The following is a 25,222-nucleotide window of genomic DNA, read 5'->3' as shown; positions in this document are numbered from 1 at the left end:
AGGTGGCTATTAACTTTTTAACCACTTCCCTATGCCTATGTGTTCACATACATATGTGTCATGGGAACTATATGTCATGTAATGAACAAGCATGTTTCAAAAACAAATTTCCTTATACGTCATCCCTGGTACCTAGGGCGGATCGTATGCAGTACTCCTTTGAATAGAACATGTTATCTTGTTCTCTACCTTTCCTTGTGTTCTATACCTGTATGTCTTACCATAGCCTAAACCTTCATGTGTTCGCTGTAATATTGTGTTCTACTCTTAAATCTTTAATCTACTTGCTAAAAGGGGAGAAAGAAAGTTTAGGCGTCTTTCTAGTTACCGTTCTTCATTTGTGCGACATCTCTGCTTCTCTATACCTACAGCAGTTATTAACCTGGGGATGTAATTAACTTCAAATACAATTTGGCATTCTCAATTTATCTTGTTACCTTAATACTTATTACCTGAGTCAGTGTGAAACCAGTATACCTACTTCTCCAGCTGTGTCAATTTGGCGTCAACTGTACCTTCTCTTACCACTTGGGAAAAACAAACAGCATCCTCTCTGGCTGTTTGACTCCGCCTTACATTTGACTTCTCTCGTCTCGGAGTTGACAGCGGTCTTGAATATTACGTCAACACTTACTAATCCTTAACAAGGAGTTGACACAGGGTATAGGTTAGTCAGTTTCACAATTACATCAGACACTTTAGAATAACTTGTCCCATTATATATGAATGGGAGGGTATTGCTATTCTGCATTAACAGTCTAATTGCATCTTTGTCATCACTTTTCCTATTGCCATTTTCCTATACCACAGTTTTAAACAAACACTATGCCTCCTCTTACCTCGCGTTTGATGAGAGCAGACATATTTTCAATTCTTATTGTGTAATTCATCCGGTTCGAAGCTGCCAGTACCTGGAAATTCTACTATTTATATACTTATATACTCGGTTCTTCCCTAAATATCACAGTATCCCTGTGTAGCCCGTATGGGCACAGCTAGCAGAAACCGGTGGGCCGTTTATCAGTGAGTCACTCTCTAACATAATCCATATTCCATAACCGGGGTCCTAGTACACAATATATCGGTCCTACAAGTTTATACATTACTCAAAGCCATGTGTCCAATCTTATCCAATCTTTCTCCAGGACTGTTGCACTGCATCTTGACTGGCTCAGGTTCCAAAAACAACTAACTAAAAGCTGTATATTTACTTCCCAAGAAAACTCACTTCTGTGGGCTCCATTCATCTCTGGCCCACCCCTTTGTTTACGGTAACCTGTGACTGGCTCAGGTGGATCCCTTTTGTCTTTCCAGAAACCATTCAGTCATCTCCTTTCATTAGCCTACAGACACGCCCCTCTGTTTGCTGTATCTTAATCTGGTGTGAGCTTATAATTTGTAATAACATGTGAGTGCAACATCATATAGAATTCTAATAACTGTCATCCGATAACTAATGTAATTTCGCTCATTTAGAGTCCAAACATGACATTATGGGCTGAAATGTGTAACTTGAAATGCAACATTTCCTGGCCTATGGGATAAAATGATTATGTATTCCTGACTATATTAATATTATGGGCATGGTTATAATTATAATTATGGAAATTATATGCTGGGAAAAATTAGACATTGACAGTCGTCCCTTTGACAGTATATAAAACTGTCACATTAAAATTAATAATGTATAATTTCCGCATTAATTTTCATAATTCATAAAATTTCAATATTTTTCATAAAAAATATTTTTCATTGATAAAAAAAAGATTTTTAAGGGGGTGGAACTTATGTGTATGTGTAGAAAGAAGGGGATGTATCATTTTTGCGCAATGGCTTAATCCTAGATTAATAATAAATGGGGGAGTGCATTTACTTAACGCCGGCATGTCCAGACTATGACCTCACAATAGTTGTAGGGCCACAGCCCAGACACACATGACTGAATGATACATTTGGGGAGTGTATGTGTAGTCTATGTGGGTGTAGTGTTCCTGCATAGGTGTTGTGTTACCTACCGCAGGATGTACAGGGGTGAACACTTTCATATGTCCTACAAAGGATGCTGGGAAAACATTGATGAACAATCATAACAAAAAAACAATTTAACAGAGTATTATAAAGATTTCCTGAAAGAGTGGAGAACAGTCATTTCTCCTTGGGCAGTAGGGGATTAAAAACCTGAATAGGGTCCCAGGACAAAAACCTTCTACGCCCTTTGGGTCATTCCTAGTGTCTCTTGACATTAAAACTAAGGGCCAAAAAGTCTCTAGTGGGTCTTCTGCTCATCACGACGTGGGGTCGTCTAGGGGTCATCATTCTCTTGGTCGGCTTGTGTATTTCGTCGGCTCTTGGGGCTTTCTAGCTGGGTTCCTGTCCAGTCATCTGTCAGTATCCAAGTCGTCATCTCGAGGACCATCATCTGTCTACTGCTGGGCTCGTCTCTCCTTCTCCATTGCATCTGTAGGAAAAAGAAGTATCAATATTTTTGCATTTTCACCTATTTTCCCTACCATCCTTGGCTTCTTGTATTCCATCCGATCCACTTGTAGACTTCCGATAGTTCTGTCGTCGACTTGTTTCCCTGCAGAGACATAAACAGAAAGAACTTCCCAAGCGTTAAAAAAAACATCCCGCCTCCCACATCTGCGAAGCTTCTACACTCTAGAGTGCTATAGTTTAACCCTCGCCTTACTGTCTTTTGACATTAGGTGGCGCTCTAATTTATTCAAGGGTATTTCTACCCTGTACTACCAAAACTCTTTCAATTTAACCTCTATACCACTCCATATATTACAAATACAGTTGTCTGAGCCAGATAATCTGTGTTCTTCTTCGGAAAAATGTGACTAGAGGAAATCTGAGATATTCAGAATATTCAATCTCTCATTTTCCTCTTCTCTGTCTAATTACTAGGGACTATCAATTACTTGACATCTGGACCTAACACTATCAATATCTTGAGATTTTTAAATCTCATTTAAAAAAAACACTGTAATATATCTCGTTGTCTAGGGGATGAAACTTTTTCAATGTTAGGTCCATACGCTCTCCATGCAATTAGGAGCAATAGGGGTTTCCAAATTCAATGCGTCACATTTGACCGGGTCCAATCACAGCTCTTTCTGGCTTAACTAAACAACACAAAGAAAAACAAGTCGTTAGACACCTTACATGACATATGTCTGATTCTGAGAAGCATCAAAACAAACAATAACAATCAAACAAACAAAAGAGAGTACGTATAGACTAACTTCCATTTCTCCTTACTTGATTCCTAAGAACCTGGACTGACAATTACACCACATACAAGTCACCACTAGGTGGCTATTAACTTTTTAACCACTTCCCTATGCCTATGTGTTCACATACATATGTGTCATGGGAACTATATGTCATGTAATGAACAAGCATGTTTCAAAAACAAATTTCCTTATACGTCATCCCTGGTACCTAGGGCGGATCGTATGCAGTACTCCTTTGAATAGAACATGTTATCTTGTTCTCTACCTTTCCTTGTGTTCTATACCTGTATGTCTTACTATAGCCTAAACCTTCATGTGTTCGCTGTAATATTGTGTTCTACTCTTAAATCTTTAATCTACTTGCTAAAAGGGGAGAAAGAAAGTTTAGGCGTCTTTCTAGTTACCGTTCTTCATTTGTGCGACATCTCTGCTTCTCTATACCTACAGCAGTTATTAACCTGGGGATGTAATTAACTTCAAATACAATTTGGCATTCTCAATTTATCTTGTTACCTTAATACTTATTACCTGAGTCAGTGTGAAACCAGTATACCTACTTCTCCAGCTGTGTCAATTTGGCGTCAACTGTACCTTCTCTTACCACTTGGGAAAAACAAACAGCATCCTCTCTGGCTGTTTGACTCCGCCTTACATTTGACTTCTCTCGTCTCGGAGTTGACAGCGGTCTTGAATATTACGTCAACACTTACTAATCCTTAACAAGGAGTTGACACAGGGTATAGGTTAGTCAGTTTCACAATTACATCAGACACTTTAGAATAACTGGTCCCATTATATATGAATGGGGGGTATTGCTATTCTGCATTAACAGTCTAATTGCATCTTTGTCATCACTTTTCCTATTGCCATTTTCCTATACCACAGTTTTAAACAAACACTATGCCTCCTCTTACCTCGCGTTTGATGAGAGCAGACATATTTTCAATTCTTATTGTGTAATTCATCCGGTTCGAAGCTGCCAGTACCTGGAAATTCTACTATTTATATACTTATATACTCGGTTCTTCCCTAAATATCACAATATCCCTGTGTAGCCCGTATGGGCACAGCTAGCAGAAACCGGTGGGCCGTTTATCAGTGAGTCACTCCCAATTCACTCCTTCTCCACAAAATGGCACTATTCCGCACCTAAGCGTGAAGCCCACTATGCGAGGTAAAGTACTCAATCACCAAGTCTTTCAACTAGTAGCGAACTACTAGTCAACTTGCAAGGCGCGGCCAGATTTTTCCAGGACACAAACTTGTTTTCCTATACCCCCAAAAATTGGATTTCTAAAGTAGCTAATCGGAAACACTGGGTTCCGATGTATCTTCTTGTACCCTCCTAGCGGAATCAATTCCACTGAAGGGGCAGTTCCTATGTGTACGTCGGCACGTACACCCTGTACTAACTGGACTGTCCTACACTGGACTACACTGCGCTGAGTCGTGCCGTCACACACCCGTTCGCCTCAGTTATGTTTCACACTGGGCGCTATACATCTTATGGTCTTATGCTTAAACTTGAAATATTTCTGTACAGAAAATCTTCCTAGGCTGGTAGCTATTCTACTGGATGTCACACGAGTGTTCCCTTGACTATCAATGGGAATTTAATCAATACTATTTGAATTTCTTGAATTTTGAACAATAATAAAAGAATCCTGTTTGTAACTCAACAGGAGTCTTACTCAATTTATGAATTGTAATTATCACTCAATTAAGTATCACTACCCATCCTTGGGCATTTACCTGTACAGCGTACCTAGGCAATCACATGCGCCCGCACATGTGTCCATCACGCAAACAGTGTCTCTATGAGCGGCAGACGTTGACACCCATGTGTCCGAGTCCCGCCTTCTTTTGCATACTTATGTGGGTTCACACTCTGCCACTTGGCGTTGTGTCCCGCAGTAACTTAATTATTCAAGAAATCCAAACAATACACTCTTTCTATAACATTTGTGGTTAGCAAGGATATGGCACTATGAATTTAACACCTCTTACAATACTGTAGATATCTCACATTCACAGGGGAAAACAAATGCAATTTTACTCTTAACAGGTACAAACAAACTCCACACAGTACAATACCTCTTACAGTTTTCCTGCACTTATGCATTTGGGATAAAGATCACAATAGTAACAAAAAGAAATATTCTGTCTATTGAGCCTATTCAAAACTACAGTTGCTGCTGAGAGAGAAAGCAAATAAATCAATCCTATTCAAATGCCCCCTTTCTAAGAGAAGTTGCTTTGTCTAAGTTTTAAGGTTAAATCTATTGTCTCAACACCTTAATTTACATCTAAATACCCTCTGGCTGGCACTTTTAAAAGTTAAGAATCTTTTTCTGTCTTTTAGCCTGGAATAAAAAAAGAAAAAAAAATGTTATATATCATATTTGGTAACAACTTGTTTCAGTTTTAAATGTAACACTTTAGAGTAACATTCAAAATTTTATACTGCTTGGAATTTGTTGATTTTAACTGTACCTGATTTTTCTATTGACTGGTATTTTATCTCTCTCTGCTTTTATCTTTCTAAAGCAAAAATACTTATGACTCAATCCTATCAATTATGGGAATGAAAGTTTACTATTAAACACTCTTAGCACTGGCAATGCTTTTCACCTTGCCTACTATTCTCATTACCTTATGTTGAAAGATATACTAAAAATAAAATAAATTTATTTAGTAGAAATAGCATTTTTACCCAGAATTCTTTGCAACATACAATTATACAATGGCTTTCTCAGGTTGAGATGGTCTGCAGTAAAATACCTGCAATTTATGGCTATACATCGCTTCTGCTGCAATTATAAAAGATGTGCATTTATTTAAAATTTGCATTGCTTATAAAACAATTCAAATAAAAAAAAAACAATTCAACCTGAAACAGCCCTTGCCAATCATATCTGACTATTATTTAAAAGATAAACATCAAAAGGGATAACCTCGCATGTGAGAAACCAAATTATTATAACAAATTTACTTATAGAATTGCATCTTGATATTTAAATATAAATAAATGTTTTTCCTTTTGTCCCAAAGTTCAAATTAGAGCTTTGTAATACTACAGATCCAACACAGGCCCCTAACCGGCAGTAATATGGAAACACACAAAATGCACCAGAAAAAAAATTAAAAAAAAACCTTTTTCTTCTTTTCTGGTAGATGATCCCACACCTGCCGATATTCGCAAACCTGCGCATATCCGCACATCGTCAAATGCTTAATCCCGAGGACTGAGGCCCCATCTATGGAAGTACATTTATTTATATATGCAAAGTCTATCTAATTTATTCATTTCGCACGCAACCAATAATTGAATGTCCAGATTTATAATCAATGAATATTATTTATAAGTGTAACCAGATGAAACTGTATCATGGATAATAAATATAACAATACAGGTATCATACATAATAACGATTATTGCTCCAGCATCCTTAAATAAAGCTACCCTCAGTGATAAATATATATGAATGTATATATATATAAATGTGAATATAATGCTGTAAGGGGGAGAAAGGGGCGTGTATGTGAGGCAGCGGCCATCTTAGCTAGAACACATGTTAGTCTGCCACATGGCATTCCGCCATCTTAGATTCCACTACATAGTACATAGCACACAAAGGAAACCTTAGCAAAAGACTAATAACTTCCGCCTGGCAATCACACATAAACTGACTGTACTTTCATAACTTCTATCCACAACATTTATTCCAAATTACTTCTAACCTGCATCATGCGATACTCACAATCCTATTATAACTCGCACATTCAGCAAACACACTTTACCTGCAGCATACACAATTGAATATCATTTAAGCTACAATGTACTTCTCTGTACAGAACACCTAACTGGCACTATACAATCTATGGCCTTGCTATATCATACTCACATCACATGCCGTTACACACACACCATCCGAGCATCATGCTAACGGGATGCGGTCATTCGTCAGACTGCATTTAGGTCTACAGTCATTAGGTCGACCCCACTAGGTCGACTGGCAGGAAGGTCGACCTGACTTAAGGTCGACATGGGCCAAGGTCGACATGACTTAAGGTCGAATTTGCATAAAGGTCGACATGAGGAAGGTCGACTGGTCATAAGGTCGACATGGGTTTTTCACTGTTTTTTGAGCCGACATGTGCCGACAGGCGGTATTTCATGCCCTACCATCCACTAGGGCGTGGTGGGAGAATAAAATAGTGTGCCGAGCGCAGCGAGGCACCGTGCCCGAAGCATTGCGAGCGAAGCGAGCGATGCGAGGGTCCGATTCTCATTGCCAACTGTGTCCATGTCGACTGTGTCGACATTCGGATCAAAAAAACAGTGAAAAACCCATGTCGACCTTATGACCAGTCGACCTTCCTCATGTCGACCTTTATGCAAATTCGACCTTAAGTCATGTCGACCTTGGCCCATGTCGACCTTAAGTCAGGTCGACCTTCCTGCCAGTCGACCTAGTGGGGTCGACCTAATGACTGTAGACCTAAATGCAGTCTGACGAATGATCCCATTCCATGCTAACAACACCTCTTACATATATGTTGATTTATTCCGCTAGTTTATCTAGATATTCTCACATCATATTACACAAAGCATTCACACTCTTCAATAGAAACAACTCAGGGCTAATCCATTCTGGGACGCAGACACACACACTTCAATACAAAGAATCCAGACAATATATTACAGAACTCCATTACAACCACACCAAGACACACAAGGGCCAGTCCACACATCAATGTTAACCGTTTAACTACACAAAAGCCACACTGCAGGCCGGAGCCTGAGCACATGTTAATATCTAAAGACAAACTAAGAATGGAAGTTAACTACTCTTAAACTCTCTAACAAAATCCATATTCCATAACCGGGGTCCTAGTACACAATATATCGGTCCTACAAGGGCCAGTCCACACATCAATGTTAACCGTTTAACTACACAAAAGCCACACTGCAGGCCGGAGCCTGAGCACATGTTAATATCGAAAGACAAACTAAGAATGGAAGTTAACTACTCTTAAACTCTCTAACAAAATCCATATTCCATAACCGGGGTCCTAGTACACAATATATCGGTCCTACAAGTTTATACATTACTCAAAGCCATGTATCCAATCTTATCCAATCTTTCTCCAGGACTGTTGCACTGCATCTTGACTGGCTCAGGTTCCAAAAACAACTAACTAAAAGCTGTATATTTACTTCCCAAGAAAACTCACTTCTGTGGGCTCCATTCATCTCTGGCCCACCCCTTTGTTTACGGTAACCTGTGACTGGCTCAGGTGGATCCCTTTTGTCTTTCCAGAAACCATTCAGTCATCTCCTTTCATTAGCCTACAGACACGCCCCTCTGTTTGCTGTATCTTAATCTGGTGTGAGCTTATAATTTGTAATAACATGTGAGTGCAACATCATATAGAATTCTAATAACTGTCATCCGATAACTAATGTAATTTCGCTCATTTAGAGTCCAAACATGACATTATGGGCTGAAATGTGTAACTTGAAATGCAACATTTCCTGGCCTATGGGATAAAATGATTATGTATTCCTCACTATATTAATATTATGGGCATGGTTATAATTATAATTATGGAAATTATATGCTGGGAAAAATTAGACATTGACAGTACATTTAAGAACTATCCACAGACACAGACAAATGATATACAAATGAAATAAACCACAGCGTGTCACATGTTTTTTAGCTTTAAAAGAGGGTATGTAGTTCATGGTATCTTATTGAAGATGCAATCTTTTATAAATTTCAAATCAGGTAGTCCCTGATAGAGTCTTAATTTCTAACTTATTTCCACTAAAAAGTTATTCAAACACCATAAACATCTCAATCCCAATAGGAAAAAAATCTATTTTCAAATCTGGAAGGTTAAATATATTCCACACAATTGGACACCAACGGACACATCTCTTCATTAAATATATTCCACACAATCGGACATCATCGGACACATCTCTTCATTAAATATATTCCACAAAACTAGACACACTTCTCCATTACTCCAAAAAATTGGCTTATTTATTTGTCAAAAAATTGTGTAAAAAGTAAAAACAGTCACAACTCCATAAATATATTTCCGTGCAAAGAAGATTAAAAGGACAGCGCTCCCCGGACCTTCAGGGTTGTATAACAGATATTCCTCCGACAGTATGATTTAATGTTCGGGACTCATCGCTGGTAACCTCCCGCTATTCTGATCCTATATCAATGGCCTCCATTTTTTTAAGAGAGAGAACTCAGATGTTAGTTGCTCAATAGCGGTACTCCAACCTCTGCCAAAGGTACAGAGTCCCACCCCACGGACAGTTACACTCCTCACAGCCGTCTGGTCGAACATTTCCGGGTGACTTCCGACTACTGCCACTAGTACGGAAAGCCACTCCGATTTGACACTCAAACCTGGGAATTCCGCCATCTTAGGTGCCAGTGTATGGCAGGGACAATATACTGGCACTTCTTACCCGGCGTCCCACATGTCTCAATTGGTATATCCTAAAGATGAGATTTTTGCTGCTTACCTCTCTCCTGATAGCGTCCTAGATATTTTATAGTGGCTGTACACAGTAAATAAAATGAGCACCGCAATCCACCTGGCTACTAAAGAGTTTTCCTCCCTCAATGGTACTTTGTCAATGTTAATTGTGGCCTTGGGACTACAAGTCAAGCTCTAACATCCATTTATTCCTGTACAGATCTTTTAAGGTGCAGATTTATGGATGGATTGTATCATAGCAGTGGCAGAACAATGCCACCACAGCATAAGTGGTGGCTTGGGAGAGCTGGCACCGTGGGGCGCAGTGTCTCTTCAGATTCCACGTGGTCCACATGTGATCTGCTGAAAATGGCCATCCAAAAATGACTGCCACTTTGGAGGAGAAAGATGTTTGAGGTCCTATTGGACTTCTAGCACCTGTCAGCGGAGTGTAAAGCATTACCCAAATGTGCCAGATTTCAGGAACGCTTACGTGCCTGCAAGGATGTATTACCTGGCAATGGGCAAGAACCCTACCTGTGAGGAGTTCAGTAATGTAGCCAACACTAAGACATAGTGGGGCCCAACAGGGAAAGCGGCTGATCAGTGGCCATGAGGACAGACAAGGCAGAAATCTGGGGTCAGCAGCTGCAGCACTGGTACAAAGAGAACAGCTGCAGTGATATGATTCCCAGCTGCATTGAACCAGTGCAAAGACCCTGAGTGGGCCCCTGCTGGAATACCCCATGTGAGGACCCTACAGTGAGTTTTCCCCAAGGGTACCTCTACTGAGATGGGGCCATCTCTGCTATGTTAGACCAGGGTGGAGCTGTCATCCAGAAGTGCAAGTACAGAGGAAGGAGAAACGCGGAGGAGGCTGTTGTGACCCAGGGAAAATAAGGAACCACTGGAGACCATGGATGAGCCCTGCTGGTGAACCTATTCAGGTATGCAGTGAGATGGTAGACACATAAGGACCATCTAAGATCCCAGTCGAAAGACTCAGAAAGGGCAAGCAGTTCCTCTGTGGCAAGACCCTGAATTATTTTTTTTCTTCCCTATTTAAGCCGGAGGTGTGTAGATTTATCACCCAGTGAATGTGACAAAGACTTGCTGGGGGTGTAGGACTTTGTACCCTTTCAAAAGGAGAAAGGCCCTATTACTCCATATCCCCTCAGATCCAAAAGGCCTACTGAAGGTAAAAAGGTCGGTGGTACCTCATTCCAGAACAAAGTATCAAAATATATTAAGTAGTGTATATAGTACTCAAGATTAAAACCTTTAATTTTAAAAAATAGGTGACAGATAAATATTACAAAATTATATTTACTATAAAACATGTATAACACATGCAGAATTATAAAGAACATAATATAAAAATCTTGAAAAAAATATAAACCATAAAAATAATATATAGTTCTAATATTTGTATAGAAGGTCAGTGGTGATAGACCTACGCATCCCCTTGAAGAAGTCTGATGAACGAAATGTGTAGGTACGCGTCATGAAACGGCACTGGGCACAGTTGGGAGAGTTTTCAGGGCAGTGAGCGGTGGCTGCTTAACATCACATGTAGCCACTGCGAGACAGAAAATGGTCGCCGCTGCACCTGCCTTCGCAGCTAGGTTCAAGGTGCTGCCATTGTTATGCAAATGCATCACATTTCTGCAATGTGTTCTTCTATGCGATTGCAAATATTTTTAAGGTGCAGTGCTCCTGGGCCCTTGAGAACTCAAGGGCCCAATCATGGGCGCCGGAACGGGGGGGGGCGAGGGGGCAGCTTGCCCCCCCTAAAATTACTAAGGCGCTAAAGTACCGTTGTCTGGGGGCGCTGTCAGGGCCGGCGACAGGGGGGGTCAAGGGGGACATGTGTGACGGGCCCGGGGCCCGTCTGTGTCTTGATGTATGTGTGAGGTCTTTTCTACACTCACATATCCTGCAGTGCTATGCGCGCTGGCGCCGCTGCGCCAGGTCTCTCCATCCGTCCTCCCTGTCAGACTCAGTCCCCTCCCTGCTGGCCGCCCTGCCCAGCGGTGTTTGATTGACACTTACAGTGTCCGACGCCGCGGCCGCCCGCCCGCCCCCTGCTGCTTCAGCGACAAGTGTCGCATGGGCATGGCATCCAGCATCCAGGTCCCCAGCGCGCTCCAACCCCATCCTGCTGCGGCCAGCGTGTCTGCCCTGCTGTGTATGGGAGGGATCCAGGCAGCAAAACAAAAAAAGTAAGTTAAGGAAATCTCTAAACTTGCTCACAATTTGATTTAATGTACATTTGGGATGTATTAAGTTATGGGGAGTGTGTGAACAATTGATGTTCTGGGCATATGAGTGGTGTGGGGACATGTTCTGGGCAAATGAGGGTTATAGGGACATGTGCTGAACATATGAGGGATGTGGGGACATGTGCTGGACATATGAGGGATGTATGGGGCATGTGCTGGGCATATGAGGGATGTAGGGGCATGTGCTGGACATATGAGGGATGTGGGGGCATGTGCTGGACATATGAGGGTTATAGGGACATGTGCTGGACATATGAGGGATGTGGGGGCATGTGCTGGACATATGAGGGTTATAGGGACATGTGCTGGACATATGAGGGATGTGGGGACATGTGCTGGACATATGAGGGATGTGGGGGCATGTGCTGGACATATGAGGGATGTGGGGACATGTGCTGGACATATGAGGGATGTGGGGGCATGTGCTGGACATATGAGGGATGTGGGGACATGTGCTGGACAAATGTTATTTTGTTACTAATAAAACTATAGTGTTTTTCTGTTACTCTATTACTATTGATGAAAACATATTTCATTAACTATCAGGGGGTAACATATAGCAATTTAGGGGGCGCCAAAATGAGATTATATCTTGCCCCCCCCCAACCTAAAAACGTTCCAGCGCCACTGGGCCCAATGCTGCCCCTGTCACCCTATTCCTGTCACCCACTGTTTTCCCTATTACACTCTGCCTCCCCCTGCCTCTCCATGCCACCCTCTGCCTCTCCCTGTCACCCTCTGCCTCTCCCTGTCACCAACTGCCTCTCCCTGTCTACTCTCTGCCTCTCCCTGTCACCCTCTGCCTCTCCCTGTCACCAACTGCCTCTTCCTGTCCACCCTCTGCCTCTCCCTGTCACCAACTGCCATATTGACAGTTAAACTTAATTGGGGTGCAGGAGGGGGGCCCAAATTATATTTTTGCACCTGTACTCACCACCCACAAGTTCCACCCCTGAACCTCACTCAATGTCTAGTTTGAAGTTTGGGTACTTATGTAGTATCTGGGCTGCCGATTTTGTGATTGTATGCCTTACCTTAAGGCATACAATCAGATGCGATGCGATGCGATGCGATTCGATGCGATTTTGCATAGGATTCAATGTTAAGAAGGTCCTGTTCATTTCCCCACTATCCAAGTGGGCATAGAGTTGATTTTATATAGCGTGGCGAGCGCAGCGAGCCACCGAGCCCGAAGCGTGGCGAGCGAAGCGTGGCGAGCGAAGCGAGCCCCGCGAGGGGACGCATATTTCTTAAAAAGTATTCTGTGTCCCCTCGCGGGGCTCGCTACGCTCGCCACGCTTCGGGCTCGGTGGCTCGCTACGCTCGCCACAGGTTTATATCCAACTCCATGCCCACTTGGATAGTGGGGAAAGGAAAAGGACCCCTTTTTCCCATTAAATTCTATGTTAAAATGGACTCAGACCATTTTAACATTGAATCCTATGGAAAAATCTTGACCATCGCATCGCATACGATTTGGTCGCATGCGATGCGATACGATGCGATGCGATCCGATCCGATTTCTAAATCGGCAGCCCAGATACTACATAAGTACCGAAGTTTGCATTGCGTGTCTAAAGGCTCAATACATTATTTGTAAATCAATACATTACAATGTAGGCATTTTATTTGTACAAGATATCTGCTTTATTTTTTCAGTAAAGAAAATACAGTGAAATTACCATATGAAGTAGCACAAGCTCAGGAGATCAACTCTATATTTGGACCAAAGGGGAGTAAAGATGCTTATGATGTGATCCTTGACCTTCACAATACCACAGCACAAATGGGGGTCACACTGATCCTTGAGGACTCTAGAGATGATTTTGCCATTCAAATGTTTCATTACATTCAGGTAAGAGTTAGTGAAAGCTATCGTCCTCCTCTCCGCTGCGCCCCGTACCCTCCCGCTGCATACCCGTACCCTCCTGCCCAGAGGTTAAAATGAGGGGGAACGGGGTGGAACTGAGCGGTAGATTTATTAAGCTCGGTGAAGTGATAAAGTGTCTGATTTTTATCATCGGCCAATCAGCTCCTAACTGTGAAGTTACATGCTTGGTTTGAAAAATGACAGGTAGGAGCTGATTGACCGGTGATAAAAACCAGATAGGGTACTTGTTTGTTTTCATGGCGGCAGATAAATCATATGCGATTGCATGCAATTGCATCGCATGCAATGCGATCGTATGCGATTTGATGCGATTTTGTACCTGTTCATAACCCCACTATTCTATATAGTGTGGCGAGCGCAGCAAGCCACCGAGCCCGAAGCGTGGCGAGCGGACGCAGATAACTTTACATGTATTCCGCGTCCCCTTGCGGGGCTTGCTTTACATGTAAAGTAATCCGAGTCCCCTCACGGGGTTCGCTACGCTCGCCACGCTTCAGGCTCGGTGGCTCGCTGCGCTCGCCATACTATATAAATTCAGCTCCATGCGTAGTGGATAGTGGGGTTATGAACAGGTACAAAATCGCATCCGATCGCATCACATGCAATTGCATACGATATCGCTATAGCATGCAATATATCTGCCGCCGTGAAACAAAACAAGTACCCCAGACACTTTATCACTTCACCGAGCTTAATAAATCTACCACTGAGTTCCACCACCTCTAATGGTGAGGTGGAACATTTTAACCTTCACATTGGCCCTGCACAGTACTTGTCACAGAACAGCATTCCATTTTTCAGGTGGATGCCAAAAACCATACTACTGGCCCTGTCTCTGCCTAATGGGGGCATAGAGAAAGGAGTTCCACCACCTCTTCATAATCACTTTAAGCCCTGCTACTTGTAGATGGTCAATGAAATTTACATAGAGATCACAGGACCTCTCTATTCATACGGTATCCTGATCCGGTGCCGCTGGAGGAATCTGTGTAGCAATGGTTGGTTAACGGGCTATCAGATGGTGCCCAAAGTCCTCTCTAGTGGTGCGGTGCCCCCAATGGCCGCTGGAGGATTTTGAAATGGGAAATTTTGATGCAATGATGGAATCGTCCTCTTTCAGGTAACTGTAGATGGAAAAAGTTTGCCTGGAGGTGTCCAATTTGTGGATGTCCGATTAGGGGCCACAGGGGGTCCTATAGCAAATGTTCCCAAGGGAGCTGTGACCAAAAGAAATGTAGAAGCAGCTTCTGATGTATATAAGTCCAATCCTGGAGTAGAGGAAATAAACATCTGACTAGTTTCACCACTGACTGTGGCTTTTTTAGAGGTTTAAACATTTTATTAAAGTGTATAATTGTTATATGTATGTATGTGCATTAATGTCCATTGAGTGATATCGATTTTATCTACATAAAAATGATTTATTTATCAATTGGTTGTAATTTTGATTCTTTGTAGTTCCAGCACTACTTCTTGTACCTTTTTTTTTAAAAGCATTACACTCCCTGGCAACGCCATATGACACACTAGCCAATTTGCGCATTGCTTCACAGTGCTGCGTCACGCCTTGTCTGTCAGACCAACTGCCATAGATAGGACAGATGAGCGTGGATACACCTGTACATGCATGTTCTCATGCATGTACTAAATGTGCTGGATCGATCCCCCGGGGATCACCACCTCTTTTTGAATCAGCATACACTAATGTAGTGTTATGCCCGCCCCCTTGACTTATTGGCCGGGGGCAGGCTTAACACTCTAATAGCTTATGCCAATTCCTAGCCAGCACTGGCAATCCCCGGAGGATCAATCCTGCATGTATAGTACATGCATGATAACATGCATGTATATATGTGCTGTGTGATCTCCCACTGCACTACTTGGTAGATGCTGCAGCTGCCCCTGCTTGGGATCCAAAACCATAACATTGGGGAATTGCAGTTCATGAGCTATCAGAACCTGCACAGAAAGTTAGAGAATTTTAACTATTCAAAGCTTAACTTGTACTGTACTCCCTGAAAAAAATTATCAGCAATCCTTGGATCAAATCTGTGTAGTTTATGACTGCAGGGGATTGGTTGTGTGGCTGCACACTACACAGATCTGCTCAATTGGACTGCTGATTATTTTTCTCTATAAAGTATAAGTAGCTCCATATAGTAAGTTCTTATGCAGATTCCCATAGCTCAATAATGTCAATTTTACACCAGCCCTGCAAACCCGGGTATTGGCATGGGAGTGTGCAAAATACTGGGTTTGCAGGTGGTGTTATAGGTCTTACCCGGATCATGGGACCTGAGATTTCAACCCGGCAAGTGCTCAGGGTTGAACACGAGTGCAACCCGGAGCACTGTGCAGTGTAAATGGGTAAACGGGTAACCTGGGTCGATGTGACCAGAGACTTGTTCACTGCAATGCTGACAATCTGACCACAGGTATCCCAATGTATTACACACATACAGAACGATATAGACTTACAAATGTGGGTATGTGCCTTATGTTCCTACAGTATTTGAAAAATAGGGGGAAGGGGGACACCAATTCTCTGTCTGGCACAGGGCACCAAAAAGTCTAGTTACAGCTTTGGCCCTAGGCAACATTTTGGATGGTGGCTCCTAACACTACCACTAGTTCCACCTCTGACCTAGAATCCCTCTCCCAGCACAGCACCCATCACCCAGCAGCACAGATCACAGCAGCAGCCAGAAACATGCATCACCCCTCACCCATGGCAATTCTCATTTTAGTGCCCTGTGCCAGCAAGAGCATTGGCACCCCCACTTTTAAAAATAGGGACAGTGCATGCCCCCCAAAAAGAGAAGTGTCTTTTCTGGCAAGGGTCAAAATGCAAATTACACCACCTAATAGTGCACACATTTAGTGCACACTTTTGCACATTACATCACATGAAAGTGTCCTTTTTTTTTTTACTACTTTTTTTATTATCATTTTTCAAAATACAAACCTATAGACACTACAACATTTAGGTTTGAAATTGTGAAATCCATTCTCCAATAAATACTGTATTGCTTCTTATTCACATTATTATTCACATGTATCAAGAGTTATAAAGTATAAGTGATAACTTTACTAATGATTGAGTTTTTAGAAGTGAGATATGTTTCCCATAGCAACCTATCAGATTTTACTTATTTATCTGGCACCTTCTAGAGGATAAGAGCTAGAATCTGATTGGGTGATATGGCCAACATCTCTCACTTCCAAAAACTCTCACTTTAGAAAATTTACACCTAAGACTTGAATACATTTCTTTTCCTTGTTATATAACAGAAGTCCATGGCTCCAGTGCCTTGCTCTGTGCTACTTATTGAACACCCTGGAGTAAAATATGCAACCACTCGCTCTATAGCAAGACATCCTGTTGGTAAGTTACATTGTGACATTTGTTCCTTATGTATTAATTCACTGAGATGTGAAAAGCACCTTGTAAAACTTTTGAAGCACCATTTGAAGCACCTTGTAAAACTTGTAATAGTTAAAATACTTTTATTAATATTTATTATAAAAAACATTAAATGGAAGTGTTAAAACCAGGGAAAGATAGGGAAGCTAGGAAAGATGTGTCAAACTCATTTTGGCGTCGACCTATTCACGGTTGACCTCACCAGTGTAGACCTTTCAATCCACACCCGTTATAGGGTAGATTTTCAGCTAAACCCATTTCAAAATGGGCATAGGCGTGCGCAGAACATTTTATTAGGGGGTGCACCATCAAAGGGTTGTGCCTAGCACCACCTACTGGGTATGTCTAACACCGCCAATCAGGTGTGTCTACCATCATATATTGGCACTCACTACAATATAAAACATCTCTTAGCCACACCATAATCTGCTGCCTCTTTCAGTTTTAATCTTCTAATTACTCTATGCCAATAAAGTCAAAAAATATATATGGGTGACGCAGGTATGTAGTAATAGGACAATGGTCTAGTACAGGCTTTCCCAACCACGGTCCTCAAGGCACACCAACAGTGCAGGTTTTAGTGATATCCAGGCTTCAGCACAGATGGTTTAATCAGAATCACTCAGGTACTAATTAAGTCACCTTTGCTCAAGCCTGGATATCTACAAAACCTGCACTGTCGGTGTGCCTTGAGGACCGTGGTTGGGAATGCCTGCTATAGTATAATTAACAATGGAAAACACACATGATTGATGTGCACTTCTTTTAATGGAATACAGTGCTAAAAAGCAAAAGTCTTTGGTAAAAGGTATTGCTGGTATTCATAGGTGTTCATAAGGGTGGGGCATAGCATTAGGGGGTGCCTGTGCACCCTTAACACTCAATGTGCGCACACCTATGAAAATGGGTGAGGTTAGGTGGTGCTGTGAGAGAAGGGGATGGAAGGAGGCAAGATGACAAGTTGACAAAGAGGAGGAACATATGATGTGGGAGGTGAAAAGGGCACAAGGCTGGTCCCAGAGGACAGGCAGCCCACAGTAACTAGCCACACACTGCAGGGGCTAGAGATGGGTGCAGGGGGGTGGAGGGCCCTGCAAGGAGGTGGAGAAGAGCTATGGGCAAGGAGAAGGTGGAGCAAATCAGAAAAGGTATTATCTTTACTCCTGACACTGCCCATAATAACTGAAGATGGCAACTGCACTGCCCTCCTCAACCCAGTAATTTGACTGGTGCTTTTCAAATAGTATTGGAGAGGGTGGGGTCAACCCTTGCCCCCCTGTTCCAATGCCTATGTCTCCATCCAAAACTTTGTAAATAGACCATGAGTTTGAAAAATGACACTTAAGAGCTGGTTGGTGCATCCACTTTGATCTCTCTCAAAGACTTAAGCCCCAAACATACTAGACAATATATTATAGTGTGTTCAAACTTTTTTTATTACTTATTATTTTGCTATCTGTTCAGTAGTTATGAAGAACATAAAACTTTTTTGCGCATTTCTGATTTTGATACAAATATAATTGGCTAAAAAAATTGTCGATACAAAGCTGTTAAAAAAATGGCTGTGCCATTGGCCAATTTGGAATAGTCTTGGCTTATGCTAGGTACACCTCAGAATGATGCAGATCGTGAGCAGATTGCAAGACGATCATACGATCTGTTGAAGCACACGATCTGAATCCGATCCAATCACGACCTGTACCCAGTTGAATGCTGCAGGTAGGATCTGTAAAATGACCAAACGACCAGCAGGGATGCACATTGGATCGGAATCGGATCAGAAATTTCCCAAAAAAATGCCCAATTTACATACAATCAGTTAAGATTGTATCTAAATCGGGTGTTTTGAAGGGGAAGTCATTCCGGTGTGTACCCTACATTAGTCTTGGACAAAATATAGACCTCTGTAGAAATAATATTTATAAGAAGAAATTATATATATATATATATATATATATATATATATATATATATATATATATATATATATGAGATGCTTCTACTGCTCTCACATTAAATTGAGAATGATTGATTGTGTTTGATAGGCATAGAAGTAGGACCTCAACCTCAAGGTGTTCTTCGAGCAGATATTCTGGATAAAATGAGGAGAACAGTAAAATATGCTCTGGACTTCATGCAGTGCTTCAACCAAGGTACAGATGTATGAAGTGGAACATTTTCTGTGAGATATTTGAAATATACAACTAATATCATATCTCTTTGTTATTAGTAATGCTGGCCATACAATAGACCAACTTTCCTCCAACCATCCAACTAGTTGGTTGGATAGAATAAAAATTTGGTACTGGATGGGAGCAAATATAATTTGTAATTCAGTCATTTGCTCCCAAAGTCTGGAAACAGAGAAAAAATGTCATTCAGACAGGGTTCTGTAGTTGTACTATTGGTCAGACAAGGTGCTATAATTGTACTATTGGTCAGTCAAGGTGATGTAGTTGTACTATTGGTCAGACAAGGTGATGTAGTTGTACTATTGGTCAGACAAGGTGCTGTAGTTGTACTATTGGTCAGACAAGGTGATGTAGTTGTACTATTGGTCAGACAAGGTGCTGTAGTTGTACTATTGGTCAGACAAGGTGATGTAGTTGTACTATTGGTCAGACAAGGTGCTGTAGTTGTACTATTGGTCAGACAAGGTGCTGTAGTTGTACTATTGGTCAGACAAGGTGCTGTAGTTGTACTATCGGTCAGACAAGGTGCTGTAGTTGTACTATCGGTCAGACAAGGTGATGTATTTGTACTATTGGTCAGACAAGGTGATGTAGTTGTACTATTGGTCAGACAAGGTGCTGTAGTTGTACTATTGGACAAGGTGATGTAGTTGTACTATTGGTCAGACAAGGTGATGTAGTTGTACTATTGGTCAGACAAGGTGCTGTAGTTGTACTATTGGTCAGACAAGGTGCTGTAGTTGTACTATCGGTCAGACAAGGTGCTGTAGTTGTACTATTGGTCAGACAAGGTGATGTAGTTGTACTATTGGTCAGACAAGGTGCTGTAGTTGTACTATTGGTCAGACAAGGTGCTGTATTGTACTATTGGTCAGACAAGGTGCTGTAGTTGTACTATTGGTCAGACAAGGTGCTGTAGTTGTACTATTGGTCAGACAAGGTGCTGTAGTTGTACTATTGGTCAGACAAGGTGATGTAGTTAAATCTGTTTGATTTAAACAATTCGACTGAATGTTTTTGTCCATTTTCCTGGATTTGCTGATTGTCATTTGCTCCTATACAGTACCAAATTTTCAGTCAAACCAACCAACTAGTTTTATAGTTTGGATGAAAGTTGCTCTAGTCAGTGTATGGCCAGTTTTTATACACACTGTAGCAATGGTACACTTTCCAGTACTGCTGTCTCGACGCATTTGTCAAAATACATTGCAGGTGCAAAGTTTCCACCGTGTAGTATTGAAGTGTACAAAGTGCTGGAGAAAATCGGCTATCCCAGGACCAAGAATGGTGAACTTGGCGCTATCATTCATCAGAGCCTTCAGGTATGCTCCACTTTAGAAAATTATTTAACATTTAGCTTTTTAAGTTAAAGGATTAATTTTTTAATTCTTAAAATTGCAATTGTATGACATAATGGTATTACTCATAAGTAACCAATAATACTAATTACTTATAAGTAACCAATAATACTAATACAGGTGTGAAGTAGTTAGAGTAGCAGTGACTTTGCTCAGTAATCTGTTGATATAATGGGCCTGATGTAATGATGCCCAAGTTGGCCAAGGGTGCTGGTTCGTGGCTGACCTGACTTTTGTTTTATAGTTATTTACAAGGCAAAACCATGCCTTGCAAAGGATTGTTTTAAAAAATCCAATATCGTCTGGGAACCCATACCTCTGGTCAACTCAGCCATCATTAAATAAGACCCAGGAACTGTCAATATGTAGTTACTGTACACACAGGGGCGAAACAAGAACTTTATGGGGCCCATAGCAACATTTTGAATGGGGCCCCCACATATAAAATTGTCACTAGAGAGAGTGACACTAGGGAGATAGTGAGGGTGTGAGGGAAAGGCAGGGAGTGAGAGAGGGTGCAAGGGAAAGACAGTGAGTGAGAGATGGTGTGAGGGAAAGGCAGGGAGTGAGAGAGGGTGTGAGGGAAAGGCAGGGAGTGAGATAGGGTGCGAACGAAAGGCAGGGTGTGAGAGGGTGCGAGGGAGAGACAGGGAGTGAGAGAGGGTGTGAGGGAAAGGCAGGGAGTGAGAGAGGATGCAAGGGAGAGACAGGGAGTGAGAGAAGGTGTGAGGGAAAGGCAGGGAGTGAGAGAGAGAGGGTGAGGGGGAGAGAAAGGGAGTGAGAGAGGGTGTGAGAGAAAGTGAGAGGATGGAGGGGAGATGAAAGGGCAAGAGAAAAAACGAAAGAGACGGGGAGAGAAAAAGATGGAAAAGACAGCAAGAGAAAAAGATAAAGGAGATGGGTGAGAAAAAGAGATGGGGAGATAAAAAGATGAAAGAGACGAGGGGGAGAACAAGATGAAAGAGATGAGAGGGGGATGAGAAATGATGTGGATAGAAAAGAGAGGAGAGGGGTGCAGCAAAGGGACAGTGAGAGGCAGAGAGATTGAGGGGAGGCAAGGAGGAGGTTAGTTAGAGGAGTGGGGTGGGGGGTTGGAGAGCAGGAGTTTAAAAAGGGATCACTTTTTCCCTCTTAATTACCCTCCTCCACCCCCAGTACAAGTGGCCTGAGTACATCTGGCAGTGCCGGGTCTCCCACTCACCACCAGAGGTGGGTCTCCAGGGCAGTGGTGGCGCAGGGCTTTACAGGCTAGTGTCAGCACCGAGCTCTCCAGGGCAGTGGTGGTGCAGGCCTCTCCAGGGTAGCAGCAGCTGCGGATTCTACAGGACAGCGGCAGCTCCGGGTATTTTATAATGTGCCGGGTCGTGGCGAGTCATATATGCGCCGGGTCTCCAGGGCATGGCGCATGCAATTTGTGTGTCTCCTGCTCCCACCGCCACTGAATAGGGACACAAGACACCAGCACAGCCACTGCCCGTGCTGTGCTATTTAAAAAAAAAAAAACTGGAAAACAAAATCAAAATCAAGAGGGCACCCTGCACCCTCTGTAGTTACGCCACTGTGTACGCATCCTGTAGCCAACCCAGCATGCAGTGGGGGTTATGCGGAGCTGATGTCACAAACCCTCCCTGAAAAAGCTTGGGAAAGCCTGCATTTTTCCTAACATTCCCAAATACGGCCGGTATACCTGTAGACCCACAAACGATTTGGATTTTGTCACTGTTTAGGCTGGCACATGCGCGCTATCATCTGTACCCAGGAGCAGTCATTCAATTAGCTGTGCCCTTGTACATTTGTTCAGCAGTGATCAGGTCTGAATCGAGCCTAGTAGTGTGAAGCATACTGTAGTAAAGGGGTAGGAATTAATGAGACACAGAGCAGCTTCTATATTAGTGAGCATATCCGTCACTGACAGTCCAACTGAATGGAAAAGTAATGCATATGGAGGTACAAATATATCAGTCTACAGGGCCAAAGATGGGTGCTCAGAATACGCCAACTTGGAAAAACTCCAGCACCCATCAGGTGAAGTAGAAATATTAACAGTTGTGTGTACATATATTAAACATATGGTCAGAACACCAATACCAGCATCCTAAATAAGGGAATCCCTCCCCTTGCCCTGATAACCCTAACTTCCAACAGCCTATCCCTTCTGAGCGATACCGTTTAAAAAATTGTGTATTGTGTATGGGGCTTTAGGCTGTATACACTAGCATATGGATTAGCAGAGGCTTATCACAGGTGGAGAACACACCAGAGAGTTATAGACAATGAAAAATATTTTAGGCTGAAGAACATGATTTTTTTATGGTACATTGTTATGTGCAACACAATGTATATTCACATATGTCTATGAAATATGTTCTGTACTCGGCCATTGTACTGTATATCATATTCTGTCTTACAGGACCAGGACTGGAGAGCTCTTAACCCTGGTGATCCTATGTTTCTAACGCTGGATGGTGAAGTCATACATTATGAGGGAGAATCTACAGTGTATCCCACTTTTGTGAATGAAGCTGCGTACTACGAAACTAACCAGGCTTTTGCCAAAACCCAGAAAATGACATTAACTGTACCAGCTGTCCAGTGTAAATCTCTATAACTACATAACATACAGGTCATGCTGTCAGGCTGTCCATCTGCATATTTCATGTGATGATAAAAACAAGTCATTAGCCTTTTACATCATGGGATTTATACAATGGAATGAAACCTCCAACATTCCAGCCCCTGTCAGGATGCACCTCCCTGACATTCTATGATGACTAGTTAGCAGGGAGTGAGGGAGGATAATGAATGTTGTCATACGGATGGATTATTTGTCATGTACACTGTAGGCAGCAAACAGGCAACAAGCAAAGTTTAAAACTGTAACTGTGACCAGGGAAGATTCCCGGTGGGTCGACATACATCTGAAGCCTGTTTTGTGTGCTGACATGTATCCCCACCCTTGCAAACAACCCACCATACTTATTTCTCTGCATTGTCCCCATTCATTCTGTTTTCTATCTCTGCAGTACCGTAACTCTGCCATCCAGAGAAGCGGACATGCCTACACGGCATGTCAAACCTATGGTGCTGCCCTTGTCGGGCCTCTTCTACAAAATTTTCCAGGGCCGCTGTCAGTTCCTAATCCACCAATGGCTGTGACGATAAAAAGTGTATGCACAATTTTCCTCAGTGTCTCTGACAAAAAGTGAAACGTTGTAGCCAGCAAAATGTCTGCTTATTTCAGTTTTATGTCCAAAATAGCATAGCTAGTTCAATATTACCCTTCAAAATGCAGTGGTTACTGGTCATTAATATATTTTACTGGCCATTTATATATTTCCTTATGTGCTCTAAGCACAGATTTTAAAAAAGAAATGCAATTAAATTAGCCACCGAATTAGCTGTGGATTAAAATGAATTGCCTTTCTAAAAGGACCGTGTTAGCGGGAAAACCAAAAGGTACTATGGGAACAGAGGTGGTATGGGAAAACTGCTCAGCATCCTGGGGCTCCACTAAGGGGACGAAAAAGCCCAGTACTCATCTAAAGTGATTAACTATATAAAATACCTACAGTATATACAAAGCAAGGCCTTTAGAATGAAGAAAGTAGCTCAGGAAAATATTTATCACCATGACTGCCCTCTGATTATAAATAATGAAAACTTGTAACTATGCAAATACAGTAAGGAGAAAAATACAATTTAACATGTGCAAATGAGTCCAAGAGAACTAGGGTCAGATTTACGCCTAAATCTCTGTGGCTTCTTTGTATGTAGCATTCCTTCCTGCTACAAGGCACCATGCCAGTCTTTTACCATTCACTGGGCTGGAAAACCCAATTTTGCAAAGTGCGACGATAGAGGATTTATTGTCCTCACTTCTTTTCTATGCAAGTCTTGCAGGAGACAATAAACATTTATCGGTCTTATAAAATATATTGCTTTATTGTATTCTTTTCACATTGCATTACATAATTTACATTTTATAAATAACACAGACACAATAACATTAATTCTTATGGCAGTAAAGTCATGACAAAGAAATTTGAGGTAGATTTTTTTTTTCATATTTAAAATATAAACCTAACTAACAGTAAATGTATTCAAAATATTTATAAGGTTTGGAAATGTGGCATAAAAATATAAAATGTTTGAGATATAAATACTATAAATTTCTATTACAAAATACAAATAAATATGTCTTTCACATAAACAACATACAGTAACATAAAACATAACATAAAAAATGCAGCATAATCAATGGACTTTTGTTAGGCCTGACAATATAACTTTGTGGAACACAATTTTAGGCAACATGTCACTAAT

The 25,222-nt window shown here is 41.8% G+C and overlaps 1 protein-coding gene across 4 annotated transcripts in view; it reads left to right on the top strand.

Annotated features, from left to right (window-relative positions):
• ASPA (aspartoacylase) overlaps nt 1-24,832 on the top strand; it is a 28,290-nt gene extending 3,458 nt beyond the window's left edge. For all 4 annotated transcript variants that reach the window (XM_083172419.1, XM_083172418.1, XM_083172420.1 and 1 more), the window contains exons 3-7: nt 13,694-13,889; nt 17,217-17,310; nt 19,395-19,502; nt 20,754-20,863; nt 23,310-24,832. In XM_083172419.1, coding sequence (XP_083028545.1) covers nt 13,694-13,889; nt 17,217-17,310; nt 19,395-19,502; nt 20,754-20,863; nt 23,310-23,507 — 706 coding nt within the window. In that variant the 3' untranslated portion in view covers nt 23,508-24,832. The remainder of the gene's footprint in view (nt 1-13,693; nt 13,890-17,216; nt 17,311-19,394; nt 19,503-20,753; nt 20,864-23,309) is intronic.
• The last annotated feature ends 390 nt before the right edge of the window (nt 24,833-25,222 follow it).

Source organism: Crinia signifera, chromosome 2, assembly GCF_055691185.1.
Source record: "Crinia signifera chromosome 2, ASM5569118v1, whole genome shotgun sequence".
NCBI classification, from domain to species: Eukaryota; Metazoa; Chordata; class Amphibia; order Anura; family Myobatrachidae; genus Crinia; species Crinia signifera.
The sequence above is the reverse complement of the archived record's forward strand: the minus strand, read 5'-3'. Positions and strand labels throughout refer to the sequence as shown.